The sequence below is a fragment of the Ranitomeya imitator genome, chromosome 3 (genome assembly GCF_032444005.1).
Source record: "Ranitomeya imitator isolate aRanImi1 chromosome 3, aRanImi1.pri, whole genome shotgun sequence".
Lineage (NCBI taxonomy): Eukaryota > Metazoa > Chordata > Amphibia > Anura > Dendrobatidae > Ranitomeya > Ranitomeya imitator.
Genome location: NC_091284.1, coordinates 379,597,846 through 379,616,149, shown reverse-complemented (window position 1 = coordinate 379,616,149; position 18,304 = coordinate 379,597,846). Strand labels below are relative to the sequence as shown.

Here is an 18,304-nt window from a genome sequence, read left to right as displayed (position 1 = left end):
GTTCCTATGAAGGTTTCCTCTCCTAAGTTTAAGCCTCGGTTCATTGGGCCATATAAGATTTCTGAGGTTCTTAATCCTGTGTCATTTCGTTTGGACCTTCCAGCTTCTTTTGCCATCCATAATGTGTTCCATAGGTCGTTGTTGCGGAGATACGTGGCGCCTATGGTTCCCTCCGTTGATCCTCCTGCCCCGGTGTTGGTCAAGGGGGAGTTGGAGTATGTGGTGGAGAAGATTTTGGATTCTCGTGTTTCGAGACGGAAACTCCAGTACCTGGTCAAGTGGAAGGGTTATGGTCAGGAAGATAATTCCTGGGTTTTTGCCTCTGATGTTCATGCTGCCGATCTTGTTCGTGTCTTTCATTTGGTTCATCCTGGTCGGCCTGGGGGCTCTGGTGAGGGTTCGGTGACCCCTCCTCAAGGGGGGGGTACTGTTGTGAATTCTGTTGTCAAGCTCCCTCCTGTGGTCGTGAATGGTACTTCGGCGAGTTCCGTCTATGGGCTCCCTCTGGTGGAGTGAAGCTGCGGCTTCTGAGGTTCCTTACACAGGTGACGTGGTTTATCCTTTGGTTGGCTGTTCTATTTAACTCCTCTCAGATCGTTACTCTAGGCCAGCTGTCAATGTTTTTGCATTCGTTCAGTTCGCTCCTGGATCTATCTGGTGACCTGCCTTCTCCTGCAGAAGCTAAGTTCCTTATAGTCTTATTTTGTTCTCTGTTTTCTTGTCCAGCTGGTTTTCATGATTTTGTCTTGCTAGCTGGAAGCTCTGGGATGCAGAGTGGCCCCTCCGCACCGTGAGTCGGTGCGGAGGTCTTTTTTTGCACACTCTGCGTGGTCTTTGTAGGTTTTTGTGCTGATCGCAAAGTTACCTTTCCTATCCTCTGTCTATTTAGTTAGTCTGGCCTCCCTTTGCTGAACCTGTTTCATTTCTGCGTTTGTGACTTTCATCTTTACTCACAGTCAATATATGTGGGGGGCTTAACACCTGTCATAACACCTGTCCACTAAGTAGGTTGCAAGCAGTGGGCACATGAGCATCAGACCAGGATCATGGAGCAATGGAAGAAGATGGCCTGATCTGATGACTCACATTTTTTTTCACATCATATGGATGGTTGGTTGTTATGCTTCCCGGAGAAAAGATAGCACCACGATGTATCATAGGAAGAAGGCAAGCTGACAAAGACATTGTATATTCTGGAGAATATACTGCTAGGAAATCTTGGTTCTGGGCAGTTATGTGAATTTTACTTTGACAATTAGAGCTACGAAAACATTGTTTCAGATCAAGTTCATCCCATTATAATAACTTTTATCTGCCACACTGTAAAAATTGAAGAATAATAATAAATGACTTGTGCTATTTTTTAATGCAAAACTTCACCAACTTTGAGGCACATATGCTTTGCACAAAAATCTGCAAGTTTTTAACCTTCTTGCCACTTTTGAAAAAAGGGGTTGTGTATTAGCAGGAGTGGTGACTGGTGAGACCTCCAACATACCCACAAGTTTACTGCCACTAGTTTACTGCTACAGAGAGGGGCAAGAAGACCACGGTGTCAGATTCTGCATACTCCTGCACTAAATAGAAGCACTTCACTCTCATATTAACTGGTGCAGGTTTCTGCAAGCAGTAGAGGGGTTAATTATGTTCACTTGAGAGTCTCTGAAACTTTCCTGCTTTGATGATCTCAGCTGTTCAGGGTTGGCCACTCCCCTCTGCTATATATACGCACCTCAGGCAGAGACAGACTGCCATATTTCTCGTGCGAGAATCGCACAGTAAACCTCGTACTGGCTGTTGGCTCTCCTGACCTGAGCTTGACAGCTGCATAGAAATACATCATACTGTCTTGCTCAGGTCAGGAGAGGTGCAAGGCCAGTGCGTGCAGTGCTATGCGATTATCACACAAGTTATACGGCCGTCTGGCTCAGCCCTTAGTTTTATACTGGCTAGTGTGGAGTTGGAGCTGTTTGTTGAGGAGGCATTTGGATTGTTGTTCTAAAGACTGTTGCTTGGTGAATTGTCTGTGTGCATATCCTATTCCTCTCCTATTTGTTTTTTTCCTTCCTTTACTTCCCGGTGTTCCTTCTTTTTACTTCCCAATTGTTTTCTTCCTGGTTTTCTTTGTTATTAAATTGATGGCATCTATGACAACATTTTATCGACTATAATTTATGACAATTTCTGGCGTAAATGACAGTAAGTGTCCAGAGACTGTACATGGGGTATTATACGCACTACATATTGGGATAGGATCTTGGATATGGGAATACCTCTTTAAGGAAAAAATATAGAAAATGAATGGAGATTTCGGAGATATGCTGAATATGTTGTGTTGTACATATTGTTTGACTTTATACTTACACGGGTGTTGCACATCATGGCTTTTTTGGATCAAATCTGCTAACTCTAAAAAGTTAGAAAACCAAAAATAAAAAATAAAATGAATTTTCCATAATGATTTGTGACATGCATTGCCATTTATAATTCTTTATATCATCATATATATTTAGATATAATAAGCCCCTTTATCTTAAATATCTTTATTGATATTATTCCCCAATACATACATTTATTTTACTATGATGTATGTATAACTGTATCAATTCATTGCAAATGACTCCAAGGTCAAACTCCCGAGCTGCATCTCTTATTTCTATCTTCACTAAGTTCTTTCCCGGTAACAGATTTGACTCATCTCACTATACCGTATTCATAGATATTCCACAATTTTAATAACCAGATTTCACCATTACTTCACTGTCAGGGATATGTTTGAAAACAACAGTCTGGTTATTGGAACCGGTCACGTGAAAAAATGCTATTGACCTGCAGATATAGGGTTAATCTGCAGGTTAATAGAGTTCTGAACCTGCACGGCATCAGCACTAAGACTCCTGCTGCTGGGAGAAAATGAACTTTATTCCTCCCGATAACGTTCGGGTTTCAGTCATGGTGTGGCGGCACCGGTGCAGTTTCAGTCACCGCTCTGTGTATAGAGAGTGACGGCTGTAGCCACGCCCTCGGCACTGACTGACAGTCAGCCTTAATGCTGAGCTGCTGTCATTCGGTCAGTGCGGGGGCGCCATTATAGCTGTCGCTCTCTACACATAGAGCAGTGACTGAAACTGCGCTGACTCAGCCCCCATGACTGAAACCCGAATGTTACCGGGAGGAATAAAGTTAATTTCCTCCCAGCAGTGGGAGTCCAAGTGCCGATGCCGGGCAGGTTCAGAATTAAAATAAAAGAGGGGAGAAGCCAACGCTGCTTATGGTCAGAACGCAATACATAAAGTGCACATGCACATATTGATTTCTAACTGTATTTCAAAATGAGACATTTAGCAAACAATTGATCAATTCTTTGAGCCACCCCACCACGCCAAGGCATTCTCATAATGGGGCAGTCCTATGCTACGTTTTTTATATTCGCGTGTCATTACGGCCTCCTAAATGTGTTAAAAGCAAGACCAATGGCACAGCGAATATAAAAATCGTAGAGAAGGACTGTCCCATTATAAGAATGCCTTGGTGTGGTGGGGTGGCTCAAAGAATTGATCAATTGTTTGCTAAATGTCTCATTTTGATATACAGTTAGAAATTAATATGTGCATGTGCACTTTATGTATTGCATTCTGACCATAAGCAGCGCTGGCTTATCCCCTTTTTCATTTTGATATTGGTTTGTGGTTGACCACCACTGTTGCCATGCGCGCTGGGTTATGTACGCCATTCTTTCTGTGTTTTTTTGTGATTGACCTAGGCTGCTGTACACACATACAGCAGCCCTGCCCGGCCCTAGGCTCTGTTTGATTGTGCACCTGTGTCCAAGCCTGTCTCACTCTTCATCTGTGGTGCTGGTTAGGCAATGTGGAGGTTGTACCTGAAATGTCTATGTCCAGACCTGGTCAACCTTTATCTGTACTTGCCCTTTCTGGCGCCATGGGAGTAATTCAGAAAAGCTTCAGGTACAGTTTGCATTCAATGTGGTCTTGCTTTTAATACATTTAGGAAGCCGTAATGGCACAGCGAATATAAAAAACGTAGAGTAGGACTGCCCCATTATGAGAATGCCGTGGCGGGATGGCTCAAAGAATTGATCAATTGTTTGCTAAATGTCTCATTTTGAAATGCAGTTAGAAATCAATTTGTGCATGTGCACTTTATGTATTGCGTTCTGACCATAAGCAGCATTGGCTTCTCCCCTTTTTTATTTTGATACAGTCAGATTAACCCCATATCTGCAGGTTAATAGCGTTTTTTGACGTAACAGGTTCCCTACAAAATCTTTGCCCCAATAGGAGTTTTTAAATTGGCAAACATCTTGATTTTTGTAGAATAAACATGCTACAGAGGTTGGTGGAGGCATCAGTTGGCAAACTTTAGCATTAGTTGAATGTCATGAAAAAAGTTTCCTACCCTCCTTTGTTAATGTGTGACTAGCAGATACTCCATTAGTGTTGGGAACTTCCACAGAATAGGTGCCTACATCTTCGTCAGATGGATTTTTCAGAATTAATTTGGACCTTTCAAAGAAGAACATCATTAGAACCATCGTTCCTCAAACATTGCATTATAGTCGACCACTGCCTACTGCTACAGATTCTTTCTTCCCTTGACATCAAGTGCCTTGCCCTGTCCTGGATTGCCTCATACCTTTCCGACCGCACATTTAGCGTTTCCCTCTCCCGCACTACCTCCTCACCCTGCCCTCTTTCTGTTGGAGTCCCTCAAGGCTCTGTCCTAGGGCCCCTACTTTTTTCCATCTATACCCTTGGCCTAGGGCAACTCAAAGTCCCATGGCTTCCAGTACCACATATATGCGGACGACTCTCAGATCTACATCTCTGGCTCAGATGTCGCCTCTCTGCTGTCCAGAATCCCGGAATATCTGTCAGCCACATCCTCCTTCTTCAACTCTCACTTCCTAAAACTCAATGTAGACAAAACCAGAACTCATCATCTTTCCCCCATCTCGCGTATCCCCCCTACCTGATCTTTTTATTATGGTAAATGGCATCATGCTCTCTTCCACACGTGAAATCCGCTGCCTCGGTGTAACTCTCGACTCTGCCCTGTCCATCAAACCACACGTCCAAACTCTTGCCACATCCTGTCGTCTCAAACTCAAAAATATTGCCAGAATCCGTCCCTTCCTCAGCCCACAAACTACTAAACCTCTTGTACATGCCCTCATCATCTCCCGCCTCGATTACTGCAACACTCTCCTCTGTGGCCTCCCCGCTAACTCCCTTGCACCACTCCAGTCTGTCCTCAACTTTGCTGCTCGGCTAATCCACCTCTCTCCTCACTATTCCCCTGCTTCTTCCCTCTCAAAATCCCTCCACTGGCTCCCAATTCCCCAATGAATCCAGTTCAAACTACTAACACGGATCTACAAAACCATCCACAACCTGTCCCCTCCCTATATCTCTGAACTAATCTCCCACTATCTTCCCTCACGTAATTGTCAATCCTCCCAAGACCTCCTAGTCTCCTCCACACTTATTCGTTCCTCACACAATCGCCTCCAAGATTTCTCCTGAATATCCCCCATCCTCTGGAATTCCACGCCTCAACACGTCCGATTATCCACCACCCTCGGATCCTTCAGACGGAACCTGAAAACCCATCTCTTCAGAAAAGCCTACAGCCTGCAATAACCATTCTGCCTCCTCACCAACCACCCAAGCTGCCGCCTCACCAACCACCTGAGCTTCCTACTAACCACCAGAGCTGTCGCCTTACCAACACCAGTGCTGCAGCACCCCCAACCTCCTGTCTCTTCCCCATTATCCCGTAGAATGTAAGTCCGCAAGAACTGGGTTCTCTCCCCTCTATACCAGTCTGTCATTGTAAATTTGTTTACTGTTAACGATATCTATAACCCTGTATGTAACCCCTTTTCTCATGTACAGCACCATGGAATTAAATAGCTATTTACTTGTTTCCTTCTGTGGAAATGTCTGTTCTCTCTGGATCTGGAGCCCCCTTGTAGTCTTTAGACCAGTCAAACTCTGGGGAATCAACTGGCTCTGGATTCTCAAAGGAAAGGTATATAAATCCTTCATCATCGACGTCAACTTCAATTTCATTTGTGCCTGGAGGTTTCAAAAACATTTGAAAGCAATATAGTGAGCCAATGCCATCATCAGATAATGGCATAGGTATATTGGTCCTGGTCAAATAAAGGTGTTGAGCTGACTGATGAAATATCATTTTACTTTGTGGCTGTGTAAAGGAATACAGAGAGCCCAATAGGAGAAAATCAAGCTCAAGTTCCTTTGAAAACATAATACAATAATTAGCTCTATTTAGAATAATTAAAAGTATAAATACTCCATAGTTTTTACTACCCTAGAACACCACCAGTAAGAACATTTTTGCCTTTCTAATAACTAAATAACTACATATTTAGCTAATTAAGGGTTTTTCTGGGCTGAGAAAAAAAAAACACATGGAGTGACTGCAGACTGCTGAATAGTGATAGTGTGCAAATAATTAAAGGGCCCACTATGTGTTCTTATTTTCAATGGGGCAGTACATTGACTTCCACAAAACCTTCCAAACCTGGCTTGGTTACAGGAACTACAGGACCGCAAGGTGTGGATGCAGTGCCAGGACCAGATGTGTTAACCGCAACAACACGGAACTGGTAACTTTTATCTGTTTCCAAACCAGAGATCTAAAAAAGAAACCTGAAGTCACATATACTTCTTATTGATTTTATTTCTGTACCATTTTACAGTTTATGGACATAACATACAGAATAGAAAAAGCGGAGTTACTTTATAAGCATATTTTATTACTGATATTGCAGTGGTCCAGTGTAACAATCTTAAATATAATCTAGAACTACTGTCTTAATTCTCAGTGTTGTCCCTGGAATCAGTCAACAAACTTGTTGTCAGACACTTTCTAAAAAGCACAATAGCATTAATAAGCTGTTCGACTTTTTGAAGAAGATTAATTCTATACTGTACTGTATGTAAACTTTGATGCAGTGCTCAAAAGTCATTGACTGTTAAACACTACTAAAATGAACTTCATTAATACAAATTGTACCCTCATATGCGTGTCTGGTATGGGATCCTCATTAATCTTCTTCCAGTCTCCAGAACCTTCTTCAGAGGCCTCTACTAAGTATCCAGTGACGGAGCTGCTGCCTGTATATATGGGGCTTGTCCAATGGAGCATCAAGGTGTTATCTCTCACTTCTCGGCATCTCACATCATAAGGTGGACCTTAAATAGAAACACGCAAGTTTTCCAAGTAGGGGAGTAACTTGAAGCTCTAGGGCCACTATTGAAAATATGCAACAAATCCATCATCTACTACATGCCATTTATGATACCGATTTGCTTCTATATGGTCTTTGGAGCCTCAGACAGGAGCCCAGTTGTGAATGCTACTTTAACTATGCCCCTGATTCCAAGGAAGGGGTTCCCCTTTCTGCATACTACTGTAAGACTGATGGACTGTTCTGCTGTGTTTCTAACCCTGAAGACAACAATTGCACTATGTCTATAGTGTCATGCGGATTTTCATGTAATGTGAATAGTGATGTGCGTCTTCTACATTGTCTTATGGTAATCTACAGTGTGTAAGTAGTGTAAAGTGTTAATATACAATGTGAGTAATACATAGTGCAGAGCAAGCACAAAGATAAACTTGGGATAGTATAATACTGTTAATATAGTTAAGTGGCTTAGCAATGGTATATGACATAAGATAAGGACAATAGGTTTAGTCTATATGATAGGATATAGTCAATGGATAGAACCCAGCCCAGTGGGTGGGGACCAGTGTGTTGGTAAAAGGGTGCACTTCCTGGTAGTAAGGGAGATAGGGAAGTGCAGTAATAAGTCCAAATTCGAGTTCAGTGGGCTGCTAGGGCCAGCATGTGTCAACCATTCGAGGCAGTGGGACGCTATACTGGAATTCTGAACGGATTCTTCTGTCATGCCTGGAACCAAAGGATCATGGTTGCATTGCCAAACGGGAAGGGACATCCCTGGGGCTAACAGGGCCAGTGGGTGAAGGGATGCTCAAGAAGAAATGAATGGTAGGTGGGGCTGAAGATGTGTTGTGCTAAAGAAGTACGGAAGTGCTGTGCCCCGTCCCACATGTTACAGCTTGAAGAACTAGAACTGAATAGTAAACGTTTGCTTGTTGCAATAAACTTGGCGTCCCCTGAATTGTGTACTGCAGCTCCTGAAGATGGAGGCCTGGAGACAGAGGGCCTGTGGCCTACAACTGAGTGTGATGCACCCCACACCTAACAGTACACTGGGACCTGGACACTGACTCACCGATCTTGAATGAGAGGAAACTCAATTTCATTGTATAAGTGACTATAAGTAAAGCACAAAGATTCAGTTTGTTCTCTATAGTATTACCTGGCTCAGGCATTGTCGATTCCTCACACTTAAAAAGGTCACTTGGCTCAGACAACTTTCCAACACCCGCTGAATTCAGAGCTCTGGCACGGAACTCATAGAAATGTCCTTCAGTGAGACCTGTTACCTTGTGTGAAAATACATATATTATAATAACACAAAGGTGTAAAATAGGTCACACATACTGTACAGACAATAAATGGTACCTTAAACATAGTATTTTGAATTGGTTGATTATTGACGTCTTTCCAAGAAACATCCTCAGAATCATGCAGATCAAGAAAATATCCCAGAACGTCTCTCCCTGCTGTGAATTTTGGAGCATTCCAACTTATTGTCATTTCATCTTTTCCGCAGCTCAAGAGGGTAAAATCATAGGGAGCCGATGGACAGTCTATGAAGTTATTATAGGTTTAGGGTAGTAGGTTTACAAATTGTAATTATTAAATGAGCTACTCAACTCAAAACATATTTATCAGAACTCCTTATCTGTGGGCAGTATATGATCATATGGCAAATGCTGAGCTCCATTGTGCATCATTTCTATGATCTGATTTTGCATTTTTATGTAGCTATGTACTGTCTTAATGATGCCAGGACTCATAGAAAAAGCAAAGCAGTCCTGTTTCTCCCTGCCTGCTGGAAGATCTCCTTTTATACAGTCTCATACAGGAAAGGTTATCAATCATTAATAAGTGGTGGAGCTAGTAGGACTCACATGCCTTTTCTTAAAAATAAAAAGGTTTGTAAATAAAAATAGTTCAAAATGAAGTACGGTTTCTCCAACTTCAGTATCTCCATTCTCTTTTTCTGCCATTTGATAAGGTAGCATAGAAGGCCTGTCATATACAGTACCAGTAAAACGTTTTGAGACATCGCCTTTGCAATGGTTTCCCTTGTTCTTATTGGAATGTGCACTTTATAGAGTCAGAAAGAAGTTAGCAAAACCACAAAGGAATATATATGGAAACAAGGACTAAGGGAACATGCATGAAGCAAATCACAATATGTGTTAAACCTTAGATTCCTCAAAGTATACTCCTTTTGTTCTGATGAGTTTGACCGCAGAGTAAAGGCAAAGTAGCCAACAAGTGCTCCGCATCTCTGGGAGATCCATCAAGACTTTTGGAATGCCATTCCAGGAAACTAACTACCTGATGAAGCTGCTTGAGACAAAGCCAGAGACTTTCAAGCTATCATCAGTGTAAAGCTATGTGCCCACGTTGCAGAAATGCTGCGAAAATGTCCGTTTTTAGCGTTTTTAGCTTGCAGAATGCTTGCACTTTACAAGCGATTTGAAGCATCGTGCTTGACAAGTGTGACCAACCTTTTACTTATGCAGCATCAATAGTAAAAGATAGAATGTTAAAAATAATTTAAAAAAAATAAAAATATGGTTATTCTCACCTTCCGACGGCCCTCGAGCTCCTCAGCGGAGCTCCCGGTAAGTTCCTTTTTCAGGGGTGCTTTGCGCAAAGGACCTTTGTGACGTCACGGTCGCGTGACCGCGATATCATCTCAGGTCCTTCTCGCAATGCATCCCTGGGAACGGAAGCCGCCGCGTGCACCACTGAGAGCCAGGAGGACTCCGGGGACCATCAGAAGGTAAGTATATCCCTATTTTGTATTTTAATTCTTTTTTTTTTTTACAGGGATATTGTACCTAGGGCCTGGGGGAGAATCTCCTCTCCTCCAGACCCTGGGTAGCATCAGCACATGAAGCGCTCACTTTACGTATGGTGGGCATAGCCACATGCGTAAAGTGACTGTTTCAATGCAATCCTATGGTGTCAGAATCGCCACGATTCCACAGAAATAATAAACATGCTGCAGATTTTACCGCTATGCGATTCCGCAGTGGGAAAATCCGCAGCATGGGCACAGCAACTGCGGGATCCCATAGGATTGCATGGAATGCGTTTTTAAGCGTTTTTTAAGCTTTCCGCTGCGGCAAAAAACGCGGTAGAAATGCATAAAAAATGCAACGTGGGCACACAGCCTAAAAGGAATAAAAAGTTTAACACATATTCTGTTTTGTTTTACGCTTGTATCTTTACTGCTTGTTTCCAAAATTTTGCTGCCTTCAGTCTGAATCTACAATGTGGACATTCCAATAAGAACAATAAAAACCTAAAAATCATTGCATGAACAGGTGTGTCCAAAGTTTTGACTTGGCTTGCCTTCAACCCCTTCACCTCCCTGCAATTTTCCATTTTTTTCATTTTTCCCTACCCTTCTTCCAAAAGCCGTACATTTTTATTTTTCCGTCCACATGAGGACTTGTTTTGTGCGATACGAGTTGTAGTTCTGAATGACACCATTCATTTTAGGATGTGATCCACTGAAAAGCAGGAAAAAAATTCCAAGTGCATTAAAATTGCAAAAAAAAGTTACATTTCACATTTTTTTGTCATTTATTCAGCCTGCACCAAAATCAGGGACATGATATCACGTAAATGTGCATCATGTGTCGTGAAGGGGTTAAAGCATACATCACAAGGTTTGTAGGGGCAATGGCCCCGAGTCCTATTTTTCATGCTGATTGGCAGCTTTCTCCCTGAGTGACGATTTATATGTCAATTTTTCGAGTGTGAGTTCTATCGGTGTTTTTCACAGATAGAAATCAGACCCTTTATATTGGGATGTTCATATATCCGTATATTTTTCCACACTGAGTGGTCTTGGATTAAACTTGCTAAAGGGAACCTGTCACCTGAATTTGGCGGGTCCTTTTTTGGGTCATATGGGTGGTGTTTTCGGGTCTTTTATTAACCCCTTTTTTTTCCCGCTGGCTGCACGCAGGTCACGAAATTGACTTGCCGTTGATTCGCTTTCCTCCCTAGTTAACGCGTGCGCAAAGCAATCATGCCTTGCGCACGCGCAGTATGCTTTGCCCAACTGTGGGCGAAGCTGAAAACCATTAGTGCACATGCGCCGGCGCACTATATCCTGGAACACAGCAAAATACTTCCGGGACATAGTGCAACGGCGCATGCGCACTAATGGTTTTCTTGTTTGCCCGCAGTTGGGCAAAGCATACTGCGCGTGCGCAAGGTAAGATTGTTTTGCGCACACGTTAACTAGGGAGGAAAGCGAATCAACGGCAAGTCAATTTCATGACCAGCGTGCGGCCAGCGGGGAAAAAAGGAGTAATAAAAGACACCGCCCATATGACCCAAAAAAGGACCCGCCAAATTCAGGTGACAGGTTCCCTTTAATGCAATTCTCTGGGTCTGTAAAAACTGGATTAGCAGTGTGTGATCCCATCAATCTTTTTTTTGCATACAAGAAAAACTGATGAAACTGATAGTAAAATCTGACACACTGAGCTACCTGATGAAAATCGGATCAAAAACACTGCTGAGACTAGGACCATGTTTTGCTTATTGGAAAAATGACATCTGAATGAGGCCTTACACAGATTAGGGAACTGCTGTCAATTAGTGTTTGGTGGGTGAAGGGAGCCTCAAACTCAGGAATAAGGAGGACTTCACAGCACGTACACAGCATTGAATGGTGTGGTACTTACAAATTGCCTCATTTATATTCAGTGGGTCAGATATGGGTGATCTTTCACTAAGCCCAGCTTCATTTACTGCTTTCACAGAGAACTCATAGTCTTTTCCAGTCTGTAACTCAGGCACAGTAAACCTGCATACAATTGGTAACAGATTAAAGTTTCTAGAAATCTTGTTTTCAAAATAGATCTGCAAACACAATTTGTGATCAATGTAATTTAGGATTTTACTCCTTAAATTGATGTTTCCCTCAAATAAACCATTGGATAGACCCATTCAATAAGTTGATAGAGTATATATACAGAAAAAGAACAAAGAAGTGCAATCTAGATTCTAGATATCCCCTTGGGACCTCAGGAGGATACCAGCCATTCGTCTTATGCTCATTGCTAGGCTCGGTCCCCTTGAGTCCTGACCATGCATTTCTGATTGTACAACGGGAGGTAATCTGGGTGCTCTCATTAACATTGCATCACAAGTCATGTTTCTTTGTCAGACAGTAGGAGGTCCTTAAAAAAACGGCAATAAGAGCTGCACCCATACACATCACTGTCATCCCAACCCATGGAGGACTGTCTGACCATCTGTTGTGTATAGGTGCCTTCCCACTGGCTCCCGACAGATAATCTATGTGGAGAGAAGGATCAGGCAGCTGGAATTATCAACTCCCAATTCTTTTGTTACTGGGGGAGATAAACCACTGCCAAATGTGTCTGACAGCAGTTTTCTCCCTTCTGGCCATTGAACACACATAAATGCTCGACCAAGCCATGCATTCCTCTTTATGATGAATCGGCAGAATTAGCCGTTTGCCAACTGAGCGTTCTGCTGTCAGCTTCCTCATGAGTCTGGCCAACTTAAAGAGGGCCTGTCAACAGGTCAAAAGTGGCCCATTTTTGCTCTCATGTTATCCCTGCTGCTCCCCTGAGTATTCCACTTTCTTTTTAAATCTGCCATATGGTTCTAGAAATAGGGTTCTTTATATTTAGTGCAATTTTTTTTTTGCTCCTTAACCCCTTAGCCTGTTTTCAACTTCCTGACCAGGCCATTTTTTTCAATTCTGACCACTGTCACTTTATGAGGTCATAACTCCGAAACGCTTCAACGGATCCTGGTGATTCTGAGACTCTTTCCTCGTGACATATTGTATTTCATGATAGTGGTAAAATTTCTTTGATTTGACTTGCGTTTATTTGTGGAAAAAAAAATGGAAATTTGGCGAAAATTTAGAAAATTTTGCAATTTTTAAACTGTTAGTTTTTATGCCCTTAAATTAGAGACTTATATCATACAAAATTGTTAATAACATTACCCACATGTCTGCTTTACATTAGCACAATTTTGGAAACATAATTTTTTTGTTAGGAAGTTATCAGGGTTAAAAGTTGACCAGCGATTTCTCATTTTTACAACAAAATTTGCAAAACCATTTTTTTTAGGGACCACCTCACACTTGAAGTGACTTTGAGGGGCCTATATGACAGAAAATGCCCAAAAGTGACACCATTCTAAAAACTGCACCTCTCACTGTACTCAAAACCACATTCAAAAGTGTATTAACCCTTCAGGTGCTTCACAGGAATTTTTGGAATGTCTAAAAAAATTGAACATTTAACTTTTTTTCACAAAATTTTTAATTCAGATCCAATTTGTTTTATTTTACCAACAGAAACAGGAGAAATTGGACCCCAAAAGTTGTTGTGCAATGTGTCCTCAGTATGCTGATACCCCATATGTGGGGGTAAACCACTGTTTGGGCACATGGCAGAGCTCGGAAGGGAAGGAGCGCCGTTTGACTTTTCAATGCAAAATTGGCTGGAATTGAGATCTGACACCATGTCACGTTTGGAGAGCCCCTGATGTGCCTAAACAGTGGAAACCCCCCACAACAGACACCATTTTGAAAAGTAGACCCCCTAAGGAACTAATCTAGATGTGTGGTGAGCACTTTGAACCCCCAAGTGCTTCACAGAAGTTTATAATGTAGAGCCATAAAAAAATCATATTTTTTTTCACAAAAATTATCTTTTCGCCCCAAATGTTTTATTTTCCCAAGGGTAACAGGAGAAATTGGACCCCAAAGTTGTTGTCCAATTTGTCCTGAGTATGCTGATACCCCATACGTGGGTGGGAACCACTGTTTGGGCGCACGGCAGAGCTCGGAAGAGAAGGAGCGCCGTTTGGAATGCAGACTTAGATGGATTGGTCTGCAGGCGCCACGTTGCATTTGCAGAGCCCCTAATGTACCTAAACAGTAGAAACCCCCCACAAGTGACCCCATATTGGAAACTAGACCCCCCAAGGAACTTATCTAGATGTGTTCTGAGAACTTTGAACCCCCAAGTGTTTCACTACAGTTTATAACACAGAGCAGTGAAAATAAAAAATCCTTTTTTTTTCACAAAAATTATTTTTTAGCCCCCGGTTTTGTATTTTCCCAAGGGTAACAGGAGAAATTGGACCCCAAAAGTTGTTGTCCAATTTGTCTTGAGTACGCTGATACCCCATATGTTGGGGTAAACTCATGTTTGGGTGCACGGGAGAGCTCGGAAGGGAAGGAACACTGTTTTACTTTTTCAACACAGAATTGGCTGGAATTGAGATTGGATGCCATGTCCCATTTGGAGAGCCCCTGATGTGCCTAAACAGTGGAAACCCCCCCAATTCTAACTCCAACCCTAACCCCAATGCACCCCTAAGCCTAATTCCAACCCTAACCCCAATGCACCCCTAAGCCTAATTGCAACCAAAACCCTAACCACACCCCTAACCCAAACACACCGCTAACTAATCCCAACCTTAACCCTAATACCAGCCCTAATCTTAACCCTAACCATAACCCTAACCACACCCCTAACCCTGACACACCCTTAACCCTAATCCCAACCCTAACCCCAACCGTAAACATAATCCAAACCCTAATTTAAGCTCCAACTTTAACCCTAACTTTAGCCCCAACCCTAACCCTAACCATAGCCCCAGCCCTAACCCTAACTTTAGCCCTAACCCTAACTTTAGCCCCAACCCTAACCCTAACGGGAATTTTTTAAAAATTTTTATCATTTTTCCCTAACTAAGGGGGCGATAAAGGGGGGTTTGATTTACTATTTAAAGCAGGTTTTTATAGCGAGTTTTTGTTTGGCAGCTGTCACACGCTAAGAGACGCTCTTTATTGCAAAAAATAGATTTTTGCATCACCACATTTTGAGAGCTATAATTTATCAATATTTTGGCCCACAGAGTCATGTAAGGTCTTGTTTTTTGCGGGATGAGTTGATGTTTTTATTGGCACCATTTTCGGGCACATTACATTTTTTGATCACTTTTTATTCCGATTTTTGGGAGGCAGAATGAACAAAAACCAGCAATTCCTAAATTTCTTTTAGGGGGGACGTTTATACCGTTCCACGTGTGGTAAAATTGATGAAGCAGCTTTATTCTTTGGGTTAGTATGATTACAGTGATACCTCATTTATATCATTTTTTTATGTTTTGGCGCTTTTACACAATAAAAACTATTTTATATAAAAAATAATTCTTTTTGCATGGCTTTATTCTGAGAGCTATAATTTTTTTTCTGCTGATGATGCTGTATGGCAGCTTTTTTTTTGCGGAACAAGATGACATTTTCAGTGGTACCATGGTTATTTATATCCGTCTTTTTATCACATTTTATTGCACTTATTGTTCGGCAGTATGATGATAAAGCGTTGTTTTTTTTGCTTCGTTTTTTTTTTTTTTTGCGGTGTTCCCTAAAGGGGTTAACTAGTGGGATTGTTTTATAGAGCGCGTCGTTACAGATGCGGCGATACCAAATATGTGTACTTTTATTGTTTTTTTTTATTTAAATAAATGGATTTATTGGAAAATATTTATTTATTTTTTTCTTTATTTGGGGATTTTTTTTATTTTTTTTTTTACTTTCTAACATTGTCCCAGGGTGGGACATTACTATATTTCATCAGATAGCTGATCTGACACTTTGCATAGCACTGTGTCAGATCAGCGATCTGGCAAGTAGTGCAGGAGGATTTCCGGCGCCTGCTCTGAGCAGGCACTGGCAAGCCACCTCAGTGAAGGACCCGGAAAGAGCCCCGTGGCCATTTTGGATCCGGGATTCCTTCCAGGACACCGGAACAGCGAGATCGCATCGCATTTTTCCGGTGGGAGAGCGCAGGGAGCCCCCGTCCCTGCGCGATGCTCCTCTATGTCACTGTCACTACTGACAGCGGCATCAGAGGGGTTAAATGCCCACGATCGGCGCTATATGCTGATCACATATGGCTGACACCCGCACGTGATCGCCGCTGTGCTCACTGTGAGACCGTGCGATCATGCCGCTGGGAACTCCGTTCCCGCAGAGCAGTACTAGTACGGCGCATGTCGGGAAGGGGTTAAAGGGAGAGGATGCTCAAATTATTTTCTTGGGGCATATTCAGGTTGCTCTGCAACATTATCATTATCTTGTGAACAACTCCTCCTTGTAAAGACCATAAAAGTCAATTCAAAATTAAAAGGTTCATGCCTCTGGAAACGTATGGCGGATTTAAAAAAACAAAACAAATATATTCAGGAGAGGAGCAGGAATAAAATAAGAACAAAAACTGAACACTTTTGACAGGTTCCCTTTAACCTCTTTCTGACCTCGGATGGGATAGTACGTCCGAGGTCAGATACCGCGCTTTGATGCGGGCTCCGGCAGTGAGCCCGCATCAAAGCCGGGACATGTCAGCTGTTTTGAACAGCTGACATGTGCCCGCAATTGCGGCGGATGAAATCGCAATTCACCTGCCGCTATTAACTAGTTAAATGCCGCTGTCAAACGCTGACAGCAGCATTTAACTAGCGCTTCTGGCCGGGCGGACGGAAATGAGCGCAGCGCCGACCCCGGTCACATGATCGGGGGTCAGCGATGCATCAGAATGGTAACCATAGAGGTAGCAGTGGCGATCGAGTTGTGCCAGCTTCTAGCCTCCCATAGAGGCTATTGAAGCATGGCAAAAGGAAAAAAAAATGAAAAAAAAATGTGAAAAAAATAAAAAAAAAAATATAAAAGTTTAAATCACCCCCCTTTCACCCCATTCAAAATGAATCAATAAAAAAAAAAATCAAACCTACACATATTTGGTATCGCCGCGTTCTGAGTCGCCCGATCTATCAATAAAAAAAAGGATTAACCTGATCGCTGAACGGCGTAGCGAGAAAAAAATTTGAAATGCCAGAATTACGTTTTTTTGGTCGCCGCGAAATTGCAATAACGGGCGATCAAAAGAACATATCTGCACCAAAATGCTATCATTAAAAACACCAGCTCAGCACGCAAAAAATAAGCCCTCACTCGACCCCAGATCATGAAAAATGAAGATGCTACGGGTATCGGAAAATGGCGCAATTTTTTTTTTTGCAAGTTTGGAATTTTTTCCACCACTTAGATAAAAGAGAACCTAGACATGTTTGGTGTCTATGAACTCGTAATGATCTGGAGAATCATAATGGCAGGTCAGTTTTAGCATTTAGTCAACCTAGTAAAAAAGCCAATTAAAAAAACAAGTGTGGGATTGCACTTTTTTTGCAATTTCACCGCACTTGGAATTTTTTTCCCGTTTTCTAGTACACGACATGCTAAAACCAATGATGTTGTTCAAAAGTACATCTTGTTTCGCAAAAAATAAGCCCTCACATGGCCATATTGACGGAAAAATAAAAAAGTTATGGCTCTGGGAAGAATAAAAAAGTTATGGCTCTGGGAAGAAGGGGAGCGAAAAACGAACACGGAAAAACGGTAAATCCCAAGGTCATGAAGGGGTTAAGTCAAGCTTCCTATACCTCCAGCAATAAGGTGAAATAACCAATGGTCATATATATTTCCTTAGAAACTCTATAAGTGAAATGTTATATTATTATTATTTTTATTATTATTTATTATTATAGCGCCAATTATCATAATCATGAACAGTACAATTCACCGACTGGTCCAGGAGGAGAGAGGACCCTGCCCGTGAGGTTCACTGAGCTTAATATTACTTCAATAAATAAGTGAGTATGTAGTTAGTACCATTTTAGAAGAGTAGATACATATGAGTTTGAGTCAGTTTGGTTGCACTTGTGCCCTTGTCCACAGATAAGAGCCCATTCATTATCTTTGTATTATGTCATGCTGACATTTCACAATTATGTAACAAAAAAGGTAAGGTCAGCTTTTTATGTTAGACTAATAATGCTGCAAAGAAAATATTCTGTCGGTGGAATAAGCTCACTGGAATCCTTTGTGAAATGCGTTCTTACAAGTTCACTTAATACTGAAGTTTTGAACTTTTATTAAATGCCTTCTAAAAGTAAGTGAGCATGTTTCAAAATTCAAAGTATACGGGTCAACAGGGACATAAC

The 18,304-nt window shown here is 41.9% G+C and overlaps 1 protein-coding gene across 1 annotated transcript in view; it reads right to left on the bottom strand.

The window, feature by feature from the left end:
• The window catches only part of MYOM3 (myomesin 3), a 252,275-nt gene that overhangs the window by 62,164 nt on the left and 171,807 nt on the right, over positions 1-18,304 (bottom strand). Inside the window, exons 17-24 of the mRNA XM_069756945.1 lie at positions 11,929-12,050; positions 8,606-8,793; positions 8,400-8,526; positions 7,066-7,244; positions 6,571-6,685; positions 5,945-6,101; positions 4,420-4,526; positions 2,365-2,409 (exon numbers count right to left, since the gene is read on the bottom strand). Of these exons, the coding sequence (XP_069613046.1) occupies positions 2,365-2,409; positions 4,420-4,526; positions 5,945-6,101; positions 6,571-6,685; positions 7,066-7,244; positions 8,400-8,526; positions 8,606-8,793; positions 11,929-12,050 (1,040 nt within the window). The remainder of the gene's footprint in view (positions 1-2,364; positions 2,410-4,419; positions 4,527-5,944; positions 6,102-6,570; positions 6,686-7,065; positions 7,245-8,399; positions 8,527-8,605; positions 8,794-11,928; positions 12,051-18,304) is intronic.